Below are 24,971 nucleotides of genomic sequence, written 5' to 3'. Positions count from 1 at the left end.
ATCGAAACTTCTCGGTAATATGGTGTATTTACTTTTCATATACATATGTGATAACAAAATAACAGACTGACTCAGTAATGTCAGTTTTTGATGTCCAGCAGCAATATCTTATCTCTAACATTAGCCGGCGTTAGCCTCCATAAGCTAATGAGCCGGGGTGTGTTTTATTGCTTATGAATTCAACTTTGTATTTGTGTTTTGTGTTTTGTGTTTTGTATTTTGTATTTTGTTTTCTCTCCCTTTCAGATAAAGCTACTTTCATGGATCACCAGATCTACCGGGGGACGAACGGCCGATTTCAACGTCCCGGTTCTGATCGCTTAACAGGCAGAACGCACGAGCTCTCGACTTCACATGGCCGTGTTCCTTCAAAGTAAAACGTTATATTTCAGTCAGAGGACACGGGGATCCGCTCTTCATACTGCGCTGTCGTGTGTGACTCACTTGGCCACGGCGGTGAAGGCCAGCTCCACGTTCAGTCCAGATTTAGCGCTCGTCTCCATGAAGGGCACTCCAAACTCCTACACAGAGAAACACACAAACATATGTTATCAGTTGTGTGTTTGTAAGTCTATATGTGTGTGTGTGTGTGTGTGTGTGTGTGTGTGAGGTTCATGAGTGATTTAGCTTCAGCTTAAGAGCGATGGTTTTGAGTACCTGGAGACAGAAGACAGGGCTGCTGATCAATACCAATAATTCAAAAATAATTCTGATGTGTTCTGGCTTTCAAATATAATTTTCTCCCCCCTTTGTTGTAATTCATAAAACAGAGACAGCTCAGTATGTAGTCGATGCAAGATGCTCCCAGGTCTAATCTCATTCTGTGTGTGTGCGTGCATGTCAATATTCCCACTGTGTGTGTGTTACCTTGACAACTCACGAACCACTTGTGTTCATATTTAGTCTAACATGCCTCTCAGAACTTATCTGAGTGAACCGGCCTGGAAAATGAAGTTAGCAAGCAACCCCCCCCCCCCCCCCCCCCCCCGTCATTTATTCCAAACAATAACAGCATGATGTGCATCCATGAGGGGGGGGGGGGGGGGGTTTGGGGGTCCACGTGTCAAACTGCATGTGTGTGTCATGGATCTCACCTTGGCCAGTTTCTCTCCCTCCTCTCGCTTCACCGCCCTGTCATGTGTGGAGTCGGCCTACAACACATCAGACACACAATAAAAACCCGAGTTCTGTCACAGCGTTCAAAGCATTTTTTCCGGCCTCCACATCTTTCCCCCTCAGACGGTGTACAGCAGGTTTATTACGGCTTTTCCACTGAGTGCAGCTCGCCCACCGTGGCTGCAAATAACTTACATCTTCCGCTTAACGCTCCACCGGTTCAGGTAGCTGCGATGACTTTCTGCCATTTGGTGTTGGGTTCCAAAAAAATCCCAAAAACAGCTACTTGCTTAATCTGGAAATATGGCTGAGGAGATGCTAAAAGCTAAAAGCTCGATCAACCGGAGCAGATCTGTAGAGATGGGTGGGTCTTTTCACATTACACACAGTCATTTGATCAATTGTTAACACACAATTTGAAATGTTGTTGAGTTAACCAATAAGTGTTATCACTTTCTCCACATGATGTGTGACCGAGGAAAAGATCAGAATCCACTAAGATGTCACTTTTTGTCTGTGATGCATAATAAAGTACCTCCCTCTCTCTCTCTCTCTGCCTCCAGGCACATCCCTCCATCTGTCCTTACACTCCGGCTCCTGCCATACTTTCCTCCCTTCCACGAACCCTCCTTCCCCTCCCTCTATGAATCCATCTGTCCCTGCATCTCCCAGTGTTGGCAACAAGGTCTCACCTTGTTACCCAGCAGCATGACGACCACGTCCTGCTGAGCGTACTCGTGGATCTCTGTCAACCACGCCTGGAGATGGAAAGAGAGAGTGGTGAAGAAATCCAAAACCGAGAAAGGAAAAGAGGGACAAGGAGAAAGTGCAGAAGATAGAGGGGTGGGGGTTGGAGAGAAAGAGTGGTGACAGAGGAGATGGATGAATCAAGAGAAGGAGAGAAAAAGAAAGACAAATGATTCATTTATTCGACATTGGCTGCAGTTCATCTTGCCCTCCCCTCCTCCTCTGATCTTCTCTTCTTCACTCTTCCAATTACAAGCCAGGTCTCTCGGCTCCCTGTAACGTGGCTAAAAAACACTCTGTCTCTGGAGGACTCCATTACTCTTTGATCCACACATGCACACGCACACGCACACGCCACTTTCATGGTTTACTATAACATACGTGCAGAAGTGCGTTTCCATCCCATTTTTCAGGTAAGTTTTAGGCAAACTTTTTAGAAAATGTCCGTCGATCAGCGAAGTCACTGAGCAGCTGAAGGCGAGATGATGAAGGCAGCTCAGAGAAACAAAACGAGAGTCGCAGTCCTTCCAGACCTGATTAGTATTGGACGAGTCTGTCTTTACTGTCAGCTAACATCGACCAGCTGCGACAGCTGAGCTGGAAGTGTTTACAGCTTTTGAGGCTGTGTGTGTGTCGTCATGGCAGCGGTTTGTATGTTTTGTCCTGCTTCGTCGGCGCGATAACGTTACAACTGTTGAGGATACCAGCTGAGATCGAAGTGAAGATAGAGTTTACAGATGGGTGTGGTCCGACACCAGGCTGAGTAATTGTGTAATAATGTAGTAATGAGTACTGAGGACCGTGGGAACCGTACAGGCAGGATCCCACTGCAAGATCATTTCTTCCACAAACTAATATCAAATATTCCACTGATTTCTGAGAGGTTGTGATGAATAAATCACACAGACAACATTTTATCAGTTTGTTAAAGAAATCATTGGTAACATTTTATATTTAAAATCATGTTTTTTTTTATTGCGACTTTGTGATAATAAGTAAAAATGGATTCTGATAATAGCTGTGCACAGACAACAGTGAATAATGTGTTTTAAAATGACAGTTTGGATTGAAGCAGTTCAATCAAGTCGGAGGATCTGTGAAGCATCTGCTGTATATTTAAAATCAGTTATTGCGAGTGATAGAGATGCAATTCAGTAACAGGCATGTTTTAAATACCACAAAATGTCTCTGCTGAAGGACAGGAAGAAGTACAGGATGCCTGCAGCAGCACTCACTCATAGGAATGACATTCATGTGCTTCATACACAATGTTTCCTGACATTTAACCAAAGACACTCCGATGTAAAACATTCAAACATTCACTGCCTCTAAAAAGTATTTACATTTATCACATTTGTCACCACGTCCATTTAGTAATACATGAGCGCAATTTCTAGGAAACAGAGTTGCTTTAAAATGTTCTACTTGTGAAATGTGACCACGACATCCCGGAGCCACGGCAGAGATAAGATTCTGTTCACAGGCTTACGACAGAGCAAATGTTTTTAAGTTTCACCAGCATCAGTTGTCTACAAGCATCACTTCACGTGTGACCCCGAAAAGCCAAGAGTCGTTTTTTGTTACGACTCGCACACAAACTCTGTGGCTGAACTCCTCCACTGACAGAAGACCAGTGCTGCTGATGTTCTGCTTCCACTGTGCAGCCGGGAGCAAAAGAGTGATGAAGCCAGCCACCAACCAGTGGGGTCCACAGGCCGCTGAATAATAACCAGTGATTTCAACTATTATCAAACAGTAAAACTCATAAAACAAATGAAAAACGATCAGCTCTGCAAAACGACGACGTCGCTTCATGGAGGTGGAAAGGTCCGTGAACTCTTCTTTCTTGTTTCTTTATTTTATTTATCTCCAGTCCCCCACAGTATACTGTACATGTAGCTGAGCAGCGCGCCTGTGTCTCGTGATGACGATGCGTTCGGAGTAAAATAGGATTATTAATGCAGGCTACAATAATTTACATTACAGCCACAAAGCTGCCGTGCTTTCATGCCTCTAATTAGCCCATGTGATTATGGAAATCATTTCAGTTATGGAAATTACCATCCCTTAACGTTCTCTCAGCAGATACTATATGTGTGTGTGCTTTTGTGTGTGTGATTAGATCTAAATCCAATCTTACTTTCAACCATTACGCATTAAAAAATCTTGAAAAGTTGTAATTTCTGGCAGTAAAATGAATTTAAAGATAATAAAGAAACGAACTAATCAGCCAGAGGAGGATTTGTAGGATTTGTATTCACTGTATTCGTCCTGTTTCATTTTCTGTTCACAGGATATCGTGAAGGACGATGAGCTATTCTGAGATTCTGCTGTTAAGAGCGGATGAGAATGAGAGGAAGAAGATGGTCGGTGGCTGTAATGAAATGGAGAGCTTATGCGATGAAGCCAGCGTTTAAGAGCAGGTCAAGGTCATGTCAAAACACCGACACTGTTTGAGAGGGAAGATGTTGTTAGGGCGTAAGAGGAAAAGGAGACATTTCATCAGTAATGTCCTTCACCAAAATATCTACCAAGGAAAAATATTTCACAGCACGTGTGACTCACTTTGACATATATGTAATAAACTAATTCCTACGGCATACGTCAGATTGTAAAGGCAGCTGAACATTCAGACCAGTGTAACTTTAATCAGGCGGAGTTCAGCTATCGCAGCTCCAACACTTCTGCTCCTCTGCTCAACCAAACAGTTTAAAAACCATTTAAAACCTGTGACATTTTATACATCCAGGAATCCTCCGAACCCCTTCCAGTGCGGGACCAGCTGTCTCACTCGGATCGCTGAATCCTTCCACGAGAAAAACCCAAGAAACTGACATGTTTCTTTTAATCATTTTGCTGGTAAACCTGCAGGGATCAGTCTTCAGATCTCCCCATTTTCCACAGAGCAGTGCAGTCCATCTCCGCTGAGCCTCCCTGTGCTCAGCCAGAGAAATCTCTCCGTCAACACTGTCAACAAAGAAACATAAAGCACTGATTTCTCAATGTCTTTTTTTTTTTTGCTTCTTAGCGTCGGACCTTACAATCTCTCCGTCCTCCCTCCGGCTTCAAACACAGTCGTATTTCAAAAGCGCAACTTCTGTCCGAGAGAAGTAGAGAGACGTAAACTAGTAACTACTAACAGCGGCGTCGGACACCAAAAGAAACATAACCCCTAACACAACATGAGCAGAGACGTCCGGCTGAGCAGAGGGCCGCTGTTAACATTTCAAGCATCAACAAGCACATGTTGACCACTTCTGACCGGAGGGGGAACAGAGGCAAATGTACTTTATTGTTATCGAATGGAAACTGCAAGAAAAAGGTCACGTCTCTCTCTCATTGGCAGAGACACACAAATATACTGAACAGTAAACACAGATTTCCTCCTGCACCCTCCCTCCTCCCCATCCTCCCTCCCTCCTCCCCATCCCTCTCTCTGTGTCTCATCACATGAAAACCACTCAGCTCGGCTGTAATCCCCCCCTCCCTCCATCCCTCCCTCCCTCCACTCGTCTGCAGGTTTACAGTATCCTGCGCTGCCTCCCCGGTGGTTTACATCATTTCATTACACAGAGATTAATGCACTGAGCCCCTCACCTTGCGCCCCCCCCCGAATCTCAATAACACGCGAACCTGCCAATTACTCACACAGCCGCGAAAGATCTCGGAGGCCTGTGGGTGGATTAGGAGGAAGTGGGAGAGGGAACGCAGCTTCTGAGCTCGTCAAACTTCAAAGGGGCTCACTGTCAACGCCGAGCGTCAGAGTTCACACGGCGGGCTGGAGCATGGGAGGAGGACACGTGTATGTGTCGGTCGACATGTGATGGCTCGTGACACGCCATTAGATTTACGGCGCTGGTACAAGCTTTCAGGGTTGACACTTTGTGCACAGCCTCTGCGTTTTTGTACAAAGATAAATGACGTTGCTGAATGCACCGGCTGCGGAGGCTCCTGCACAATCATGTGAGCGCTGCTTATTTTTAGCTCTCACAGAAGATGCAAACAACCTCGAAATGTGACCAAAAAAAACAACAACAACTTCTGTCTAACCATTACACACAGCTTCTTGAACTTCACCTTTGAAATCAATAAGCAAAAAGTTTCAATCACTAAAACCAATTTGTGTCAGAAGAAGTGTTGTTGAAAGTTGAAACAGGCTGCCAGATTTATCCCTGTGAAATAATGTCACCAGGGAGGATTTTTTCTCTTTTTCAAGCCTGTTTTTATTGTGGTTATTACAACAATAAAAGTCTAAACCACCAACCACTTTGTCAATATTAAAGTTGCTATATATAGAATTGTTGTGTCTTCATGTCATCATAGGAAAGCCTACACATAAAGGCTTTAAGGTCCTAAATCATTATAAAGTAGAAATATTTGAGAAAGAAAGAAGTTACATTCTGCTTGCAGGTTAGCATGCTAACATTTTCAAAGCACATCTGGGAACTGTGAATGTCTGTATCAAAGTCTCTTTTGCTGAGTAAGCGAAAATGTCAGTAGATGAAAAGTGAAGAGATCTCCAAAATCATTAGGATTCATCCTCTGGAAACCATTAATATCTGATGTCATGACGAAACCATCCATTAGGAATTCAGATATTTCAGTCTGGACCAAAGAGCTCGACCTGATTGGCCGACATTGCCATCCCTAAAGCAAAAGCCACTAGGTGTGGTTGAAATGTTCCTGCCTGCAGGTGAATCTGTGAAGCACAAAGTGGTTCATTGTGAAATTTCAAGTAAGTGGTCGGACTGTTTATCTGAGAATGCAACCGACTGAAATGACGATGGACACGAACTCAACTCACTTACTCTAGTTTCTTGCGAGACACAATGTTCTTGTACCTCAGACTTCAGAAAACCGGGTAAGGAAGGAGCTCGTGTTCTTTCATGGTGTCGGTGAACTGATTGGCTGTAAGTTAAACCACTACTTCTCATATCAGCTGCTGACACACAGTAGAATTTGCATTAGTTTACACTGAGGAAGCTGTGGATTATTACTAAAAATAGTTTCATAGCAGTAGCTAGAGTGAAGCTATGGTCGGTCATAGACTTGGATTTATGATCCATCAGTTTAAATGTGTTTGAGCTGTGTGAAACGTGATTCTCATGAACATGCATATACTTTCTCACGGTGTTCTTTATGCTATTATGAAAACAGCTGTTAATCAACCCTTACTGGTGTGTGTGTGTGTGTGTGTGTGTGTGTGTGTGTGTTTGTTTGTTTGTGAAATGAGAACTGTGGGTTTCTGGGCGTTTATATGAGGAAGTTGTGGTTGGACTTGGATGGGTGGGGAGACACAAAGAGTGGTATATTAAGAAAGAGGTGAAAGAAGGAGATTAGTCAAGTCTGGATGTGAACTGAGAGCAACACAGCACTGCAGGTAAAAAATGTTTTCCACTTAGCTTTAACATCTTGGCACAAAGGCGTGCACAATGTAAACATGCCAGTGTTCAGTTTAAGTGTTTGGGTGCAAAAAAAACAGTCATACATTTCTAGATCTGAACTGTTTTAGGTGAATTTTATGTTTATTTTTTGTTAGCATGCAAAATATTGTGTTTTAATCAAACCAACTATATATTGTAAGTTTAATTAAAGCAATACTGTGCAACTTCTGTGAGGGAAAATGAACAATCTTCTTCTTGCAAATGAAAAGTTGAATTGAAGTAATAAAACTCAATATAGCCAGGATTTTTTGCTGTGTCAGGCTTGTCTTGTATGATTAGTTTATGGTGGCTAATGCTAATTAATGTTAGCAAAACTTTAGGCTATTATATTATTGTATAAAGGATATTACTGAGATTACTTTTGCAAGTGCACTACTGTTACAGTAGCTTAATATTGTGGCTACAAGCTAAACAGTAGTTGAGCAATTATTTATGTCACTATATAAGTGTCAAAATTACCTTTTCAAATTAAAATAGATAGTTTGCCAGTGGATGAATTGAGTCCCTTTAAATATTCCCACAACTGACGGGTGTTGACACGTCCTCTCCAGCTTTGCTGTGGAAAGGAATTGGGTTGTGAAACAAACGTGAAACTCTATTCGAGAAGTCCGGAAGGGCGTCTGTTGTTCCTCTTTTCAAAAACAGTAACCTCGCCCTCACCCCCATCCTCCCCCCTTTCTCTCTCTATGTTTTTATGTTTCTCCTCACAGGGGTTATTTACGGGACCTGGCAAAGACTTCCTCCTCCACCGAACAAGATGAGTAAAGGCACCGCTGCTGTTAATGGCGCTGCCCTCGTCAACGGTGGCTACGCTCACGTTAATCACGTGAGCCACAGATCACAGAACGGAGACTGCAAGGGCAGACCGAGGTCAGGACAAGTCCGACCACTCAGCCAGGTGCCCGGGGAGCGCTCTCTGCTAACAGTCCCCGCCTCCGGTGTGACCCCCGGGTCTCACCAGCGCCGGTGGTCAGCTGACTTCAGCAAGTGCTCGACCGCCGTCATTGCTGTGAGGAAGAACAAGAAGGAGCCGCGGCCTCCTCAACGACGAGCATCTCTCCTCAGCCTTCACTCGGCAACTGATGCTTCATCCAAACGCTACTCCTGCCCCCACATCGGGGTCTTTAGCTCACCAAGTCAGTCCTCATCTTCCTCCTCCTCTTCCTCCATCAGCTCATCCTGCTCCTCTCCTCCTCCCGTGCAGACGTCCTTCATCACGGGCCGCGACCCTCTGGGCTGGAAGGTGCAGCCAAAGTCCAGCTTCACATCCCCGCGGGATCGCACTAAAAGGCTTTCTCTGCAGATTCCCCTCCCCGTCGTCTTTCCTGACCCCAAACTTAGTCCTGCCCCGACTTCTCAACCAGACAGCCCTCCTGATGAAGACCCCTCCTCTAGAACCAAACCCCTGCTCAGGCCCAAACCGACCCGCCGGCACCACTCGGACTCCTCAGCCTTCGTCAAATCTCTCCCGGCCCCTCTGCCTGCGGTGACGCTTGATGATCTGTGCGCCGTGCACCTCCGCCCGGTCGCCCACTCGAACGAGTCCGACGACGTCTTCAGCGAGGCGGATGAAGAGGAGGTGAAGGCGACGGCTCAGCCGCGCAAAACACCACCGCCTGTTCCGCGGAAATCCTCCATGGCCAGACAAATTGCGCAACTGATTGCTCTTTCGTGGCAACGCTACACGCCCAAACCTAAACGCCCCAATCAGACTGTGAACGGCGGCGGCCTGCATCCTGCAAAAACAGGTAAGTACTCAAAACTATAAATCACAACCTTCAACCTGCCATTAAATACATCAGTGCACAGAGGAAATGCTGAGCAAGTACGTGACAGATGATGCAATAGAGAATGATGGTAACTTAAATACTTAAAATACTTGAAGTACTTATCATTACTGAGGAACTACAGAAACACTCGTTAAGTTAATCAGAGTTTAAAAATAATAAAAAGGAGTGACAGCTGATATGACCTACTGCTCACTTACATCCCACTGTAATTTAGTAATACTGTAATAAAGCTGCACTGGAAAAGCCCGGCTGTGGGAGAGGAGAGCAGAGTATCATAAAGAAAGGCTTGGATATTGATTAGCTTTATTTTAGCCAATACCAGTCTATTAAAGGCCCTGATTTTCTCTTTTAGTTCCTAGTTTGGATCAAGCACCAGAAACACTGGAATCCTACACTTCCCATGATGCAACTTAATTGCTTCATTAAGTTGCATCATGGTACAACTGTATTAACAAACTGAGTTGTAGTCCCCATCATGAGCTGTTGCTGTAGTAGTATACGAAGATGATGATGATGCACAGCACTGAAGATCTAAGTGCAGATGCCAGTTTCACCCTGATTATCTTGATTGATTTTCCTACAATGACACAGATCTCCGTGTTGGCGCAGAGCTGCGTCTGGACGCCGGCTGCGAGAGGCAGAGCGCCACTCCGCGCTTCCCGGGCAGAGAAATCTGAGATCTTCATCCTTCAACACCTTCTCCTACCAGGCGGTGTGAAATCCCTCACAGATGGTACATGTAGATGAGGATGGAACACTATAGGCATTTCATTTTTTTGTTTTGTTTTGTTTGTTTGTTTTAAATCAAGGTACTGAAATTTCTGCAAACGCCGGTTTTCTGTATTGAGTAGCTTTTTCTTTAACCGCTTTACCGACTTCAGTCCTGTTGGATCTCGGCTGTAAACATCTCGCCGACTCCTCTCTGTTGTGGAAATGTGACTTTGCTCTTTCCTCTTCCTCTGCTCTGAGGGGGCGTGGCCTCGTGTAGGAAGAAACAAACCCCGGCAGTTGTTGCATGTGTTTCCTGCTGACTGTTGATAAAGCTCATTAATCACTAAGTTTCCCTTGAAGTTACTGTTGTATATCTGCCTGTACAGTCTATGAAATGTGCCTCATGTGTTTCCTTGACAGTATGTTACTTGAATTAAAAATATAAATAATATGTATAATATAATAAAGTTGAACTTATGCAGCAACACTGATATTAGTTGATAAGTTAATTACTGGAGTAGTTGAAGTGCAGTTTCCTGTCATTACATGAATCTTTGTTTTTCATTGTTGGTTGAATAAATCGTCAACAGTTAAACTCATGGTTGAATATATTCATTTTGGTCAAATATGAATGGTGTTTGTCATTATTTCATTATTTTTTTTATATTTTATAGACGATTAAATAGATGATCACGGCCCTAAAATTACTGGAGCCATGTCAGTGCTGGATTATGATTCATTTTTAATATATTCTGTGTAAGATTCAAACTCTTTTGTTTGTTTTTATCAGTGATTCCTACAGTGTGTGACGTCTCCGACACTCTGCCTGCAGATGAATTTCTGCTGCTTTGCTCCAGTTCAGGTTTGGCGGGTCCTTTACGAGACACACCACGATACTTGGGTAGAGTTGGAGTGTTTGCCTGGCGGATGCACACACTCTAAAATCTATGCAATATGATGCAAAGAGCAGAGAATCTCGTCTTATCTGAGGACAATAACAAAAAGCACAGCTGTGTTTATCCGTGTGTTTTTACTGACGACAAACAATCAGGCTCTTAAAGATGCAGAGTAATGCTCATCACACTGATCGCAGGGTGTGTGCAACAGCAGTCGGTGGACGAGAGGATCCAAAAGAAAATGTAACAATGAGAGAATGAACCTCTGTCACACTTCATTTTAAATGACCCAAAGTTTCCTATGACCTGAATCAAAAGGAAGCGACAGACTAAGACTAAACGGCAAGACTCCTGCAATTTGGTCCTAACCGAGGGAAATGGAGTCGGTGCACAAGTGCAATTTCTTGCTCGTCTTTTACTTCTGCACGTAAATGTAAGATTTGTCTTTCAGTTTTAACAATAGTGTAATATTTATATCTACTAACGTTTAAGATTCCCATCTTATCTTCTAAAGTGAAATATTTGGTTTTGTTTCTGCGGGAAAATGTGGAGTGAAAAGATGCAGAAAGAGAAGTTTGGATGGAGGAAGTTGAATGAATCTGGGTTTGATCCGCTGAGATGAGCTGCTGCGTGTCGAGCGAAGCGGAGAGAGATCTGCAGTGTAGGCTGGAAGCGACGCTGCAGGCAGGTGAGTGGTGGGACTGCAGATCATCATTCACACACACAAACACATGCAGAGACCCCAAACCCAGACACACACACACACACACACTCTGTACCACACCATGTGCATGCAAATACGAAGCTGGTGTATCTCATATTTCCTTCTCGGTTCACTTTCTACATTTGCTGAACTACAAATCATTGAGGAAAAGTTTTTTTGTAATGATTGCATGTGGAAGAAAAGTGGAAGTCAATGAGTCATGTTTACATATCGAGGGTTTATGATCTACGTGGAGTAAAAAATAAAGGTTTTCGTCTCCAGTAATAAGACGATGACCAGGAGTTCAGATGCCTCAGGCGGCTGAGACAGTGATGAGCAGAACAATGGCAGCAAGTCAACCAGAGTAGGGCCACACCGATGTTCTGAAGATGTCTTGTCTGACACGGCGTGTATATGTTCCTTCTATCACACGGTTGTGACACTTTTTCCGCACCTTACCTTAAAAAGAGGCTGAACTAAACTGACCAACAATATAAAACGCAACGCTTCACACAAAAGGCTTCTTTCTCTGGTGTAATATAAAGGCATCTCGGTGATTTCATTTCAAAAGACATTGTTCTGTCGCTGCCAAACCAGAAGTGAGCTGGAGGATCAAACGCTCCGGAAAAAAGACACTCCGAACACACATGGTGCAGATACAAGTTTTCACTCAAACTGAGTGACTAATAACCGAAACTGGAAGAGAGAGCGAAAAGGAACAAAAAGTCTCAGGAGTCTAAATGAGATGAAGGACGCACTCCGCCTCCGAGGAGGAACAGGATGAGGCGGATGAAAAGGACGAGAGGAGCAGATCTTTCATCCCTCAGACTGAGAAGAGCAGCGGACGTAGAACAGACCCACACTTATTATCCCACTTAGCCTCCTGCACTGAGTGTGTGTGTGTGTGTGTGTGTGTGTGTGTGTGTGTGTGTGTGTGTGTGTGGACTTCCAGGTGCTACACAAACTGCAATAAGCCTTTCACAGCTTCTTCTCTTGCTCCTTGTTTTTGTTACATATTCATGAGACACACTTTGGCCTTTCGCTGTTTTCCGTCGTCCTGTCTGATGAACTACGGCTCTTTGACAAAAGAATGAGGGGAAAAAAAAAATTCCATTTTTAATCACAGGAGAAGAGGGTGAAAAACTTGGTTTAATTTAGAATTTTCGAAAGCTGCCTTGACAGAAGGGAGAAAACATGACTAATAAACAGAAGAGGAAGCAGAAAGTCTAGAGGAAATGTGAAGGGCTGTGAAGGGAAGCTGGAGAGAAATCAGCCAATGTGCCGTGTAGGGAGACAGAACAGGAGAGAGGGGAAGGAGAAAGAGGGACATATTTCATTTGATTCAGAGCTATAAACAGGCAGAGAGCTGCAGAGAGCTGCTGCATCGTTCATTTTCTGCTTGGCCACAGAAAGGACGAAGACGAGCAGAGCATCGCCACCCTTGCCTGCCAATCAACTGCGTGGCTTGTTTTGGTTTCTCTGCAGCTCAGTACGGCAAACTGGCACCGAGATTCCCCAACGTCTACGCTGGTATCAGAGAGACTGTGCAACCCAAAACCATTTTTGTTTTAGCCCTGTGGTTTCTACATGTGTCTCCACCTCTACCACATGCTACCACCTCTGCTGCCGTTACTGTATGTACAGCTTCATTCAAGTGATCCAGCCAGAGATGACCTGTCCTGCAGAATGTATGTGCTGTTGCAGTTCAGTTGTATGGAAATGTAAGTTCTAGGAGACGGGATTCATTCCCATATGCACAGTTTGTTTCCTGAGTTTCCCTGCCTTTTAATGCCTGCGCGCTGTTTTCAGGTCGTACATCTGTATCTCACTAACGCCTCCAGGGAATTCCTTTAAATTCGGCACAAACATTCAGTTTGAGCCTCCAGGATGAACTGATTTCATTTTGGTGGTCGAAAGGTCAAAAGGTGAAATTATGAGACTAATTTAACACAAACGTCTAATAGGATAAAACTTATATTCGAATGGTCCAAGGTCAACTTCACTGTGACATCGTAATGTTATTTAACGCTGTTACTCAGGAGATTGTGACCATACGTCCTTCTATCTGGCTGGTTTCCATCCCTGTGGTCCTGAGGCTGCACTGGACGTAAGCTGAACTTTAATATGTAATTGTGTGTGAGGTCTGTGGATTCTGTTCTTCTTCTTTCACAGTGTCGTCACGCAGAGAAGGGGTCACTCCATGTCAGTGTCGTATTAAGACGGTGGGAACAGAACAACAGGTGGTAAATGCAACAGATCACATGAAAAAAAAACAACTCAACTGATCATATTTTCCCCAAACACACAATGTAATTCTGTTCCCTACACTCAGCTAATTCCCCCCCCCCCCACCTGAGCAATTTGTCTGGCTGTGTGCCAGCTAACACTGGGTGTACATCACATTGATTTTTACTTTACTGTTGTTGGGAATCTCTTGAACAACAAAGCCTCCCTGCTGTACCAAGGCTTTCAGTGATTTAATGATTTAATGATTTTTCTCTGTGGCCTCGGTGCCCAAGCGTGCCGGTCAATGCCAATAAAATCTGTGTGTGTGTGTACGTGTGTGTGTGTGTGTGTGTTCATATGTGTGTGTCTGGCATGTGAGTGAGTGGAAATCTGCAACTGAGCAGTGTCTTTAGCCAACAACAGGGTGCACGGTGCCAGTAGCTGCTGTAAAGCCCTGACATGAGGTTGTAAAAGATTCAATGGTTTAAAGGCATCAGACTAATGAAAAATCTTCATGCGTGCAGTAATCCTACTATTACAACTGGAGAGCAGTGTGTGTGTGTGTGTGTCACCGCTCCATGTAGAAAGCATCTAGGGGCACAAAATTTTGAAGGAACGAATTTCTTAATGACACTTTTCAAACGACACCAAGTTTGTCCGGTTCGGTCGCTCCGTTCTTTTTTCCCTTGCTCATCTACTGTGTGATATACGGTAATACTGTGACGAAGCGGTGTTTCACTGTAGTCTACTTTTCTGCTGCAGTTTGTTTTGGTTTAAAGGCTCTACATCGTGCCCTAAAAGAGGCGAACAACAGTGACAGCACAGTCCTTCACAAGATCTGAAGACGGCAAACGCAAGAGATTTGCCCGCAGCAGCCAATCTCCACAGAAGACAGGTAATTATTCTGAAGCACAAGAAAATGAGCGAGCTGGCATCTACCTCCCGCAAGCGGTGTTCGCTCACGGCCAGCTCTCCGAGGGGGAAAAGACAGCCACCAACGTCAACGAGTTTTTATTGAAGGAAATGAGGAAGACACTGTGTATAAGGAGCTATTATCATTCTGTATAAATGACTGTAATTTGGCTCCCAAGGTCACATCAGCTGTCGACAGCGCTGTCATACGAAGCGTTATCATTACGGATTCACTGGACACACCGGGATGTGTGTGTGTGTGTGTGTGTGTGTGTGTGTGTGTGTCTCTCGAAGTGTCCCTGCACAGAATGTGGACACGATGTGCTGATGCCACGGTGAGAGACATTCAAGGTCCAATCTGCTCCTGCCACACAATGCTGACAGTGATGGTGAAGGTGGATTGCTGCATTGGTGGTAAAAACTAATAATCGTCAACAGGTTGGCATGGTAACCAGTAAAGTACAAATTTGTTGTCAACATGTCCTTGACCAATGAGGAAGCTGGGCAAAATTATAGTATCAATGCTTATATGGTGTATTTCTGTGGGTTACGATGCATGTGAAAGCGGAGCAGCCTTGACGTGTTTGCAGCTCTATAGAAACAGTATTCACATGTTCAGAGGGGATTTAGACCCCTGACCCTCTGCTTTCACATTTTATGTCATGTCGCAGCCTTTTACTGCATTTTTTAGTTTTTTTCAAATCTATTAAAGCGAAAAAAAAAACAAGACAATATCCAATTGACATAAGTATTCGGACACTTTGCTTTGACACTGGAGATTTATCTCAGAGACAGGCTGGTGTTGGCGGTGCAGGTCTGGAGAAGGTTACAAAAATAGATAAATAAATAAATCTACTGCATTGAAGGCTCCCAAGAACACAGCGGCCTCCATTATTATTAAATGGAAGAAGTTTGGACCAACCAGGACTCTTCCTGGAGCTGGCCGCCGGGGCCAAACTGAGCGATAGGGGAGAAGCACTCCATCGATCTGTGGCCACACGAAAGCCTCTCATCAGTGACACACACATGAAAGCCACTTGGAGTTTGCAAACAAAACAAAAACGCACCTAAAGGAATCTCAGACTTCCTTTTCAATACATTTGGAAAAAAGTGTAAATTCTATTTTCTCTTATTTTCTCCAACTTTAAACAAAATGTGTCCTCGCCGTTAGCAGTGCTGCAAATTGAACAGGATGTAACTGGAGCAAATTGAGACCGGGGGGGGGGGGGGGGGGTGAGGACAGAACAGCAGGATGATGAGAACAGAAAGTTAGAAGTTGAAACTGTACTAACTTTCTTTGAGGTTTAAATAAATACACAGCAAAGCCATTGTCATTAACCTGGACTCAAATTACATTTAATGATTTTATCCCCGCAGGTTGGAAATGACTGATTAACAGCTTTTATTTTGTAGGATTAAATAAACACTTCAGACTTGTTCAGTTGTCTGACAACAGAAAGAGAAAAAATATGTAAATAAATGTAAATTCTTCTTCCTTCTTTATAACGTTTAACAGTGACAAGGGACAACAAACAAGACATTTAAGCAGCACGATGTTTTATAGCAGCATCTAGTTCCAGTATCTTGTGTACGTGGTCAGAAAAAGACATTGTGCCACATCTGTTCACTCTTGATCAACTCGACTGGTCGGTGGAGGCAGTAATTGTAAATTTCGATTCAGACCTTGGTTTAGGATTAGTTTAATCTTGAACGGTGATTTAGGATTATAATTAGTACTCTTTCAAGTAAAGATATAATTTCACTTTAAATAGTTACATGTTCGATCTCCAGTTTAAATGCAGCCAGTTGGTACAGCTGTGTCATGCAGTAAAAATGGATATTTTATTCTGAAATGAAGTAAAAATATACAAGAAACTTATTCAAAACATGTACCTGAATAAATATATTTTCATATGCAGTCTACCAAGTGTAACACAAGTACAACAACAAGGTCTACTTGCAGCAAACACCGAAGCGACAAAAATGACAAACACAGGTGCTGTGTGCTGTTGACCTGCGCGGAGCAGGTGGGTGGATGATGCACGACACGCGGTGAATCCCGACACCGCAATTTCAATGCGCTGCTGGACTGTCAGTGTCACTGCTTCACCTGCCACCACGGCGCAGTGTGTGACGAGAACACATCAAACAGGTGAGAGTCAGAAAGAAGCTTCTGTGTGTGTGTGTGTGTGTGTGCGTGTGTGCATGTTAGGCCTGCACAATCTGCATTTTGTTGTAATTAGATGAATATTAACTAGCAGAAAATTGACTTTCTGTGTTTGTGTGTGTGTGTGTGCTGTCTCACTTCTCCACAGGGACCACATGCAGTATATTCACCACACACACACACACACACACACACACACACACACACACACACACACACACACACACACAGTCCACTAGCCTCCTACTGTGTTTACATCTGCTCTGGAGCATTAGAGCTTCCCTTGTGCTAATGCTGTCGAGTGTCGTGTGTTTAAGTGCACACTGACTAACACCCTCCTGCATTCAACACTTGAATGAAGTGATAATTCAAACATTACACAGACACAGAGCTGCTGCTTCCTAGTGAATGAAAAAAAAAAAACAAACCATGCAATTACATGTGAATCTCTGTGTGTGCACGCCGCCTCTCGCTGCACAGCCTCCACTTTCTATTTTAACAAAAGCTTTCTGATTTCTGAAATCATCTTCTCTCTTCCGGTTCTTTGATTGCTCCGAGAATATCTGGCAGTGTGATTGGAGAGCCCCCCCCCCCCCCCCCCCCCCCCCCCCCGACACTCAAAGTGAGACCCATGACCTGTTCTCAAATCATTCCAGCAGGAAAGAAGAAACTTATAACACTGACCACCACTAACCACCCACTCACTAGTTCCTATGGTGGGAGGCTAAAAAGCTAAAAGCTGTCAAAACACTTGCTAACAACTTTGTACACACAACAATGTTGTCTGTTGGACCAGAAAGAGATTCTGTCCAAAGAATAACTTCTGTGTTTCAGTAGGTCAAAGGCAGCTAGAAACTCACGTGCACTTTACTGATTATCAATTTGCTCCTTTACATCATCTTTCCTTCTCCCCTGTCTGTCCTCTGTTTCCCTTCCCCATCATATTCGAGGCTTCAGATACCAGATAGAGTGATTTAATAGAAACTATTAAAAAACGTAATGATGCTAACCAGCTGTTTGGAGGGAAGCTAAGCTCTGAGTCTGTCTCTCTCCAGAGACTGCTCTCTATCCTCTGTTAATGAGCCATTTGGACACCTACACACACACATACACACACCTGCATGAGCACGCACACACATTCAGGCCATACTTGCATCCCGCCCACACACACACACACACACACACACAGACTCCAGATGTAAATGCATTAGTCCAGCCAGATGGACATGAAGCCATTTCCCTGCTTGATGTACAAGACACACGCTTTTATAACGGCCACGTTCTGCTCTTAACTTCGCTCTGCGTTAATCAAAGGAAGGTAATGCACCTACAAAGAGACGAGGGGGAGTGGCACCTAATGGGGGAAGGAGAATCACAGTGGGAGCCGAGTTCAGGGGAGAGACGGGTGCTAACTACAAAGAGATGGATCCATTTGGGGGAATAGGGTGAGCTCTAATCTGCACCCATGCTTTTCAGTTTCATCTCTCCAAATCATTTTAATAGACAAAATAACCATCTGGGGGCTGGTTCACAGTGATCCAAGCTAAATGTGAAATATGTGTCCCCCGGAGCGGCGTGACAAAAACAATGGACACTGAAGGAGTGAAGGAAGAGGGAGAACGTGACAGACGAGTGCAACTGTTCTTACCCGGATGTTGTCGAAGGATGCTTTGTTGGTGACGTCATAGAGGAGGAGAAGAGCTGCGGAGAGAGAGGAGAAAAGCAAACGCATGATGTGTCATTAAAGAAACAGATGACCAACTGTAGAAAATTAAGTGGGAATGAGCTGCTGATTTTTTTCAAATTTGTTTTTGTTTTTTGCCACTGAACATAATGCAGGCACTTTAAATGTTTAGATTCTTCTCCATCACACAGTTCCATCGGGGGAGGGGCCGTCAAGACTCGCTCCTTCATTCATTCAGAACATCACAACCAGAGTCACACTGAACTATCTTCAGTGACACGGAGAACAAGGAGTCCAGCAACAGATGGTCTGACCCCAACAGAGCCCTGATCTCAACATCATGGAGTCAGACACACACACACACACACACACACACAAACACACAGGACACTGAGGCAGCCTGAATCCACAGAGGAAGAACAACCTTCCTGCCAAGTGCCTCCAAAAACTGTGTGAAGAATATACAGAGAACTGGTGCAGGCTTTGTATGACATTGATTGATAAATAAAAACCATATGTGGCATTATTTTTTGAAAAGCATCCTCCCTTTAGTTTTAGTGCCTACAAACCTTTTGCAGAGTATTGTATATGAACACATTTCTGGGAGACTGCTGTAATAATCGACAGGAAAGAAATGCTAAGATTATCACGGGATGACTGTGTGTATTAGATGTATGTGTGGTGTATGGTGTTGTGCAGCCATGTGGAATATGCAATGATCTAATTATTTTCTGTCACAACAGAACCATCTACGAAGAACTTTGCATCTTGCAGCCATGTTTGTCCACCATAAAAACAAAAACACCGTACAGTAGCACAGGGACTATCCTCTGTTAACACACTGTAGAGGTTTGTTATATATCTAAGTTCCTCTGTTTGAGCTTCAACAGGAGCTTTGGGATCTTACACAGGAGAAATGCATGAAGAGAAACTGCTCAGCTCTCCCATTCAGCGCAGCATTAGCTTCACACCTCACAACCCCCCAGCTGCACAGTGCTGACAAACAGGAGAACGCCACCTCAGGTAGTTCTTTTTAGCACGAACCGGAGGGTGTGTATTATAAAACTCATTACACCTACAGGGGCAATTGTAGCTCATTTTCTCAGCTGGATCAACCTTCACTTGGAAGAATTATCCTACGCTAATTACCTCCACAGCACCTCTCCTCCCACTACTGCATCTGATCCCTGCAGCCATCTTCTCCTCTGCGTACATCTCACTCCATCCTCATTCCTCCACCGTTTCTTTTCCCCTTCTCCACGCCCCGACCCCCTCCACCCCCCTCGGCCATGGCCGCATTTTCACCAATCTATTCTAGATTAAGTCTTCTGTTTGTTTATTCCAGCCAGACAAGTCCATGAAGGGTGTTTAATGAGTTGTAATCACCGTGAGCGTGGTCTGCCTCTGTCAGACTGAGAAAACACAGAGAGAGGGGGAGAGAGAAGAAGAAGAAGAAGAAGGAGGGTGGAAAGAAAGAGAGACAAAAGAAAGAGAGAGGCAACCTGCTCCACCAGTTAATTTCCTTCTCAAGTGGCTCCGGTGTTTATCAGAAGACCAGAGTCGACCGCAAGGAGTTGCTTTCCTTCACCCTCCCTTAATCCAATTCCATCTTGCCTAGAGCACAAGACAGATGAAGCTGGAGAATTTTCTCACAGCAGTGGAGAGTTTTTATCACAGGCAGGTTTCACTGTCGCTGCAAAACAGTGAACCCGAGACAGAAACAACAACTTTGAAAGATGCAGGAAGTCTGGGTGAGACACGAGACACAGACAGGCGAAGATAAAAAGGTGAGAGGAGTAAATTAAAAGACGGACGTACACTAAGGTAAATAAACAGACAAACTAAAAGAAAGACCGAAACTCTCACAGAGAAACCGTGAGACTAGAAACCAGACCATAATAAGAAGGCAGGTATGTTTACAGGAAGAAAGTGCTGACGGGCTATAAAGTGCATTCCTGTTGCTTTTTATTATTATGGCTGTGCGTCTTAACAACAGCAGGGTGATTAAGCCGTCACGCTGGGTAGAAAATAATAAGTAAAAAATAATGATTAGATATGAATGTATGCAATCTCACTGCCTCTAAAATTTGCTTTGGCTCACTGAACTGTCATGATTGGTTCACTTTCGCTGATCTAACAGCCTCAGCAGGCGGCTGTTTCCAGCGAGGAGAAAGAAAAAAAGAAACCAAAAGCAGAGTTACAATGAGAATATTTGACTTAAGATTCGACAGGTGGCACCGACACACGCCTCCTAATGCAAGATTATGTCGCTCTGTAAGTGCTGGATGTGTAAATTAACAACTGAAGAGTTTTCCATATAAATTTAAAAGGTAATGATGATGATGTTGTTTTCAGCTTTTTAAATACTGCTAACCGCTAGCACACCAATAGATACAATATTAAATATTTGACTCTGTGGGCCACCTTGACTATCAAACCTCCTGCAGGGGAAAGCCTGAGCAGGAAGAGATGGAGTTTGATGGAGTGAAGTGATCCATAAAGAGCGCAGCCATCCATCATCTCTAAGATGATAATCTGCGTCAATAATCACTGACTGACCTTGGCTGCTCTCCGTCCCTTGAAAATAAGCCACATAAACAAGCAATGCACATTGAGTTATGCATACAAATACAAATAAACATAAGCCTGCAAAATCCATCACTTGGATAAAAAGGTTTCGACCTGTAATTGATCAGAACTACAGCACACAGCATTAACCAGTGGTTGCAGGAGTAATGGAAATGTGTAATACAAACAATGTATAATTATTGCAACAGCCAAAAACAACCTCAAATCTATAACATTAGAGGTTTTGTTTTATGGTACTTTTGGCCTTTATTTGATTGAGTGACGGCATAGAAATACAGAAACTCAGTTAGGGAGAGGTTCCTAACCAGCTGAGGACCGGGACGACCCAAAAACCTTTAAAAAGATGTGACATCAAAACAATAAAGTCAAAAAGTTTGGCTGTGTTATAAGTTATTGGCCACTTCTGTCGTTAATTCCATTTTAAGAGGCTTTATGCTTCGACTACCACTACATATCAAAGGGGTAAAATACTTTTTACTCTTTAGACAGTCACAGTCACTACAGTATATGTTCTGCAGATTAACATTTTATATACAGAACAAATGCTGATACAAGATGATTCAATGTCATATCACCCAACATTCAACAACATTAAAATGCTGCTAAGATTTTAATGCATAAGTAAAACGTGAATAAGTAAAATATCTTTGTGTTATAATCCGATTTTTTCCATTTGTATACAGAGCCAAGCTAGCTGTTTTTGCATGTATGCTAAGCTATACAAATTAGCTGCTGGCTCTAGCTTCACATTTAGCATGGAGTGGTATGGATCTTCTCATCTAACTCCAGGTGCAGTACTTATTCTTGTTATTGCATATATTTATATGGTAGTATGTCCACTGAAGTAAACCATCTAAAAGTTTCTTCTGCCACTGTGTGGCATGAAAATTTTAGAGTTATGAAATACATCAAATTTAAATGTGGTTTCAAAAGTTACAGACTGAACTGATTTACATGCACACTAACAACACTGCCAGAATATTTCCATCAGCTTGTAACCAACTGCCAACAGCCGCTCTTCTGGTCTGTTACTGCCTTGAAAATAGAAAGCGCACGGATGATTACTCCACATTGAGGACACCTGCTAATGAAAATACTATGTGTGTGTGTCTGTGTGTGTGTGTGTGTGTGTGTGTGTATATTATCTGAGTGATGAGCTTCACTTTATCCCTTCAGGCAAGTTGCTGCAACCTGCCAATGATGTTACTCTACGAACGTAGGAGAGAGAGTATGTGAAATTGCTACCAGCGAGCCCTGCTTCCATCACCTTCATTATTCCTCTGACAGTCCCAGCAGCAGTTGTCATTTCTGCCTCTTCTCCTAGCTAAGCACAACCCAGGGGGCTCCCTCCTACGGCATCCATTTAGAAAGGGGGGGTATCAATCACCACGACATGCGATTACTAAATTCCTCGGGCCTTTGACGGCTGAATCCATTAATATTTGAAGACGGTCTTTCAGATAAGTACTAAAGAGGAATGAACAGGTAACACGTGTGTCAGTGTTTGCTGCACACTGATTGATTAATGGCGGCCCACGACAACATTGACAGCTCATATTGATCTTCTATTTTGTTTCTATTTTAAATGGATAAAATCTTCATTGTAGACCTGTGCACAGCCCTTCCTCTCACTCTCTCTCTCCTTCCCTTCCTCTGTCTCCCAAACACATTGACAGTGGACACATCTGTCGTAGTGGGACTGGCCATCGGGAACATCTGGAGAAATCCTGCTGTATGGGCGAGCCACGAAAAAAATCTATAGTTTTTACCGACATTGTCTGTCATTCAGGGTGCGCAGAGGTATTGCATGCATGTGCTGGGACTGGCCAATCACAATATGTAATCATATGTAGTTATAATCATATGGTTGTTTTTAGGTGACATACATACACATGCATGCACACCTGTGTGTTAGGAGTCACACATACACACTCACCAACATGTGGGACTTTTAGTAAATAATGACACAAGCAAATATATGCATCTCTTCTGCAAACCATGAATATTAGAGCCAGGCCTTCAACCAATCACATCCAGACTGGGCTGCGCTCAGCCCCAAAATAAGGTTTAAAAACAAACAATCACTGACTGAAGCGTCTCACACAGACGCTCCGACACTCACAGGAGCACCAGCTCCAAGTGCTTTCTGACTGACTGACTGAAATCGCTAATCTGCTAGTTTAAACCCCTGGACAGCAAAAGGTAAACCCCGCGAGATAGTGCTGGCCTTGAGCCTTTGTGAAGGCCTAAGGGGAATGATTTTTGGTCCCACCTACTATAAATCAAACTAACACAAGCTGCTATGGGGGCATCAGGCCTTGTGTGGCAGTTACAAAGTCCTAATCAATGAGTGAGCCAGCTAACCTTTTCTCTGGCGAGGCAACAAAAAAAAAGAAAAAGAAAACTCTGGTTGGATAACACTATTTCATGGTTTTCAGACAGTAAAACTTTCATTTCTGAAGTAAACTTGATAGAAAACGAGGCAAAAATTAGAGGAAAATAATTATAAAATTAGAATTACCGGAGAATAATTATTAATAACAATATTCAAATGCAGATACATTTGGCCTCCTCTGAAGGCCTAGAAGGCTCTCGGGGTTCAACCACTGCTCTCAACTCACTTCACACACATGCCCAAGAATAAAGCTTCGAAAATGCCTTTGACTGTGACCTTGCACATCCGTTTTAATATGCAAGAGGCTAGTAAGTGTGTGTGTGTGTGTGTGTGTGTGTGTGTGTGTGTGTGTGTGTGTGTGTGTAAGCATGAGGGGCAGAGAAAGCTTGGTGGATGGATCACACAGCTCATTGCTTTCTCTATAGTGGAGCAATATCCTCAATGTTTTGTTTTCTAGTCCTTCTTCTTCATCCATCTCCCTCCCTCCTTCCCTTTCTTGTTTTTTCCCTCCGTCCTCTTCTGTCCATTTTTCCTTTCCTTATCCACACCTCCTCTGCTCAACTCTTGATCATCGCTCCCTCTGCCGCCCTCCCGTCTTAGTCGGGATACGTTTCGCCCCCACATGCTGCTGCTGATTGAGGCCCACAGTTGCTCATTAGTGATGAAAGAAGTGACCCAAGAAGATGGAATAGAGGGAATAAAAGATGATGCAGGCGGGACGGAATGAGGCAGAGCAGAGCAATGACATAATGAGGTAATGACAGTGATTTAATAAGAAATAGATGTAGAAGTTGTCATCTGTCACTACGTCTGTGTTCCTGCTTCCTTTCTGTTGTGGCTTTTTTTTTAGCCACTGACTCAGTTGTGATTTTGACAAGGAGTGGGATTTATTGATGCAAATTGAAGCAATGGCTAAAGCAATATTGTGTTACGTGGCCACTATGACAATGACAGGATATCAGTAAACACTAAAACGTAGGTTAACAGTAGCACGAGTCAGAAGTTCAGCAGCTCAGTAACGTAACTTATTATAACACTGTACTACTTCAGCCACTGTAAAACTCCTGGTCAGTGTGAAACGAGGAAAAGGTGTTTTTCGTTTTCTATGAATTCAACTTTTCATTTGTAAGAAACTATTTCAGTTTCCTCCATTTCCTCTGCTGCAGCTCAGACTGTTGATGGGCCCAACTACATAAACCTACAACTAATAAACGTAGTTATTCTTTTAGAGAACTGTCCTTTTGACCTCCCAGTCTCTTTGCTTTATGCCCCCCCCCCTTCGCCCGCCCCCCCATCAGCAGTTTCAAAAACCTCTGAAATAGACCAATTAACTGAGACTGAAATATTAACGAGATGATTTACTCATGCAGTAAATCATTACAGAATTCCCTTTTACACAAATTTGTTTATCTTGAAGAAGACCACCACAAGAAATACTGACGGCTTCCTGTGGCCAGAAGATAATCAGTTTAATTACTTTATAACAAAAAACAAGAAGAGGGCGCTGTTTTTGTTTTTTTTTTTTTTAGAGCATACAGCAAATCAGAAAGTTTTCTTTGCACAATTACATAAGCTGCAGGTTCGAGTGTTT

At 43.5% G+C, this 24,971-nt stretch overlaps 2 protein-coding genes across 2 annotated transcripts in view; one reads left to right on the top strand and one right to left on the bottom strand.

The window, feature by feature from the left end:
* LOC130162420 (ras-related protein Rab-26) overlaps window positions 1-24,971 on the bottom strand; it is a 67,811-nt gene that overhangs the window by 3,216 nt on the left and 39,624 nt on the right. The window contains exons 5-8 of the mRNA XM_056366153.1: window positions 18,361-18,413; window positions 1,809-1,874; window positions 1,095-1,151; window positions 445-521 (exon numbers count right to left, since the gene is read on the bottom strand). Of these exons, the coding sequence (XP_056222128.1) occupies window positions 445-521; window positions 1,095-1,151; window positions 1,809-1,874; window positions 18,361-18,413 (253 nt within the window). The remainder of the gene's footprint in view (window positions 1-444; window positions 522-1,094; window positions 1,152-1,808; window positions 1,875-18,360; window positions 18,414-24,971) is intronic.
* LOC130162419 (NHS-like protein 1) lies at window positions 7,216-10,693 on the top strand. The gene is made up of 3 exons (XM_056366152.1): window positions 7,216-7,243; window positions 8,018-9,055; window positions 9,689-10,693. The coding sequence occupies exons 2-3, from the start codon at window positions 8,065-8,067 to the stop codon at window positions 9,772-9,774; spliced, it is 1,077 nt and encodes a 358-aa protein (XP_056222127.1). The 5' UTR covers window positions 7,216-7,243; window positions 8,018-8,064; the 3' UTR covers window positions 9,775-10,693.

The sequence above is a fragment of the Seriola aureovittata genome, chromosome 21 (assembly GCF_021018895.1).
Source record: "Seriola aureovittata isolate HTS-2021-v1 ecotype China chromosome 21, ASM2101889v1, whole genome shotgun sequence".
Classification (NCBI taxonomy): domain Eukaryota; kingdom Metazoa; phylum Chordata; class Actinopteri; order Carangiformes; family Carangidae; genus Seriola; species Seriola aureovittata.
The sequence above is the reverse complement of the archived record's forward strand: the minus strand, read 5'-3'. Positions and strand labels throughout refer to the sequence as shown.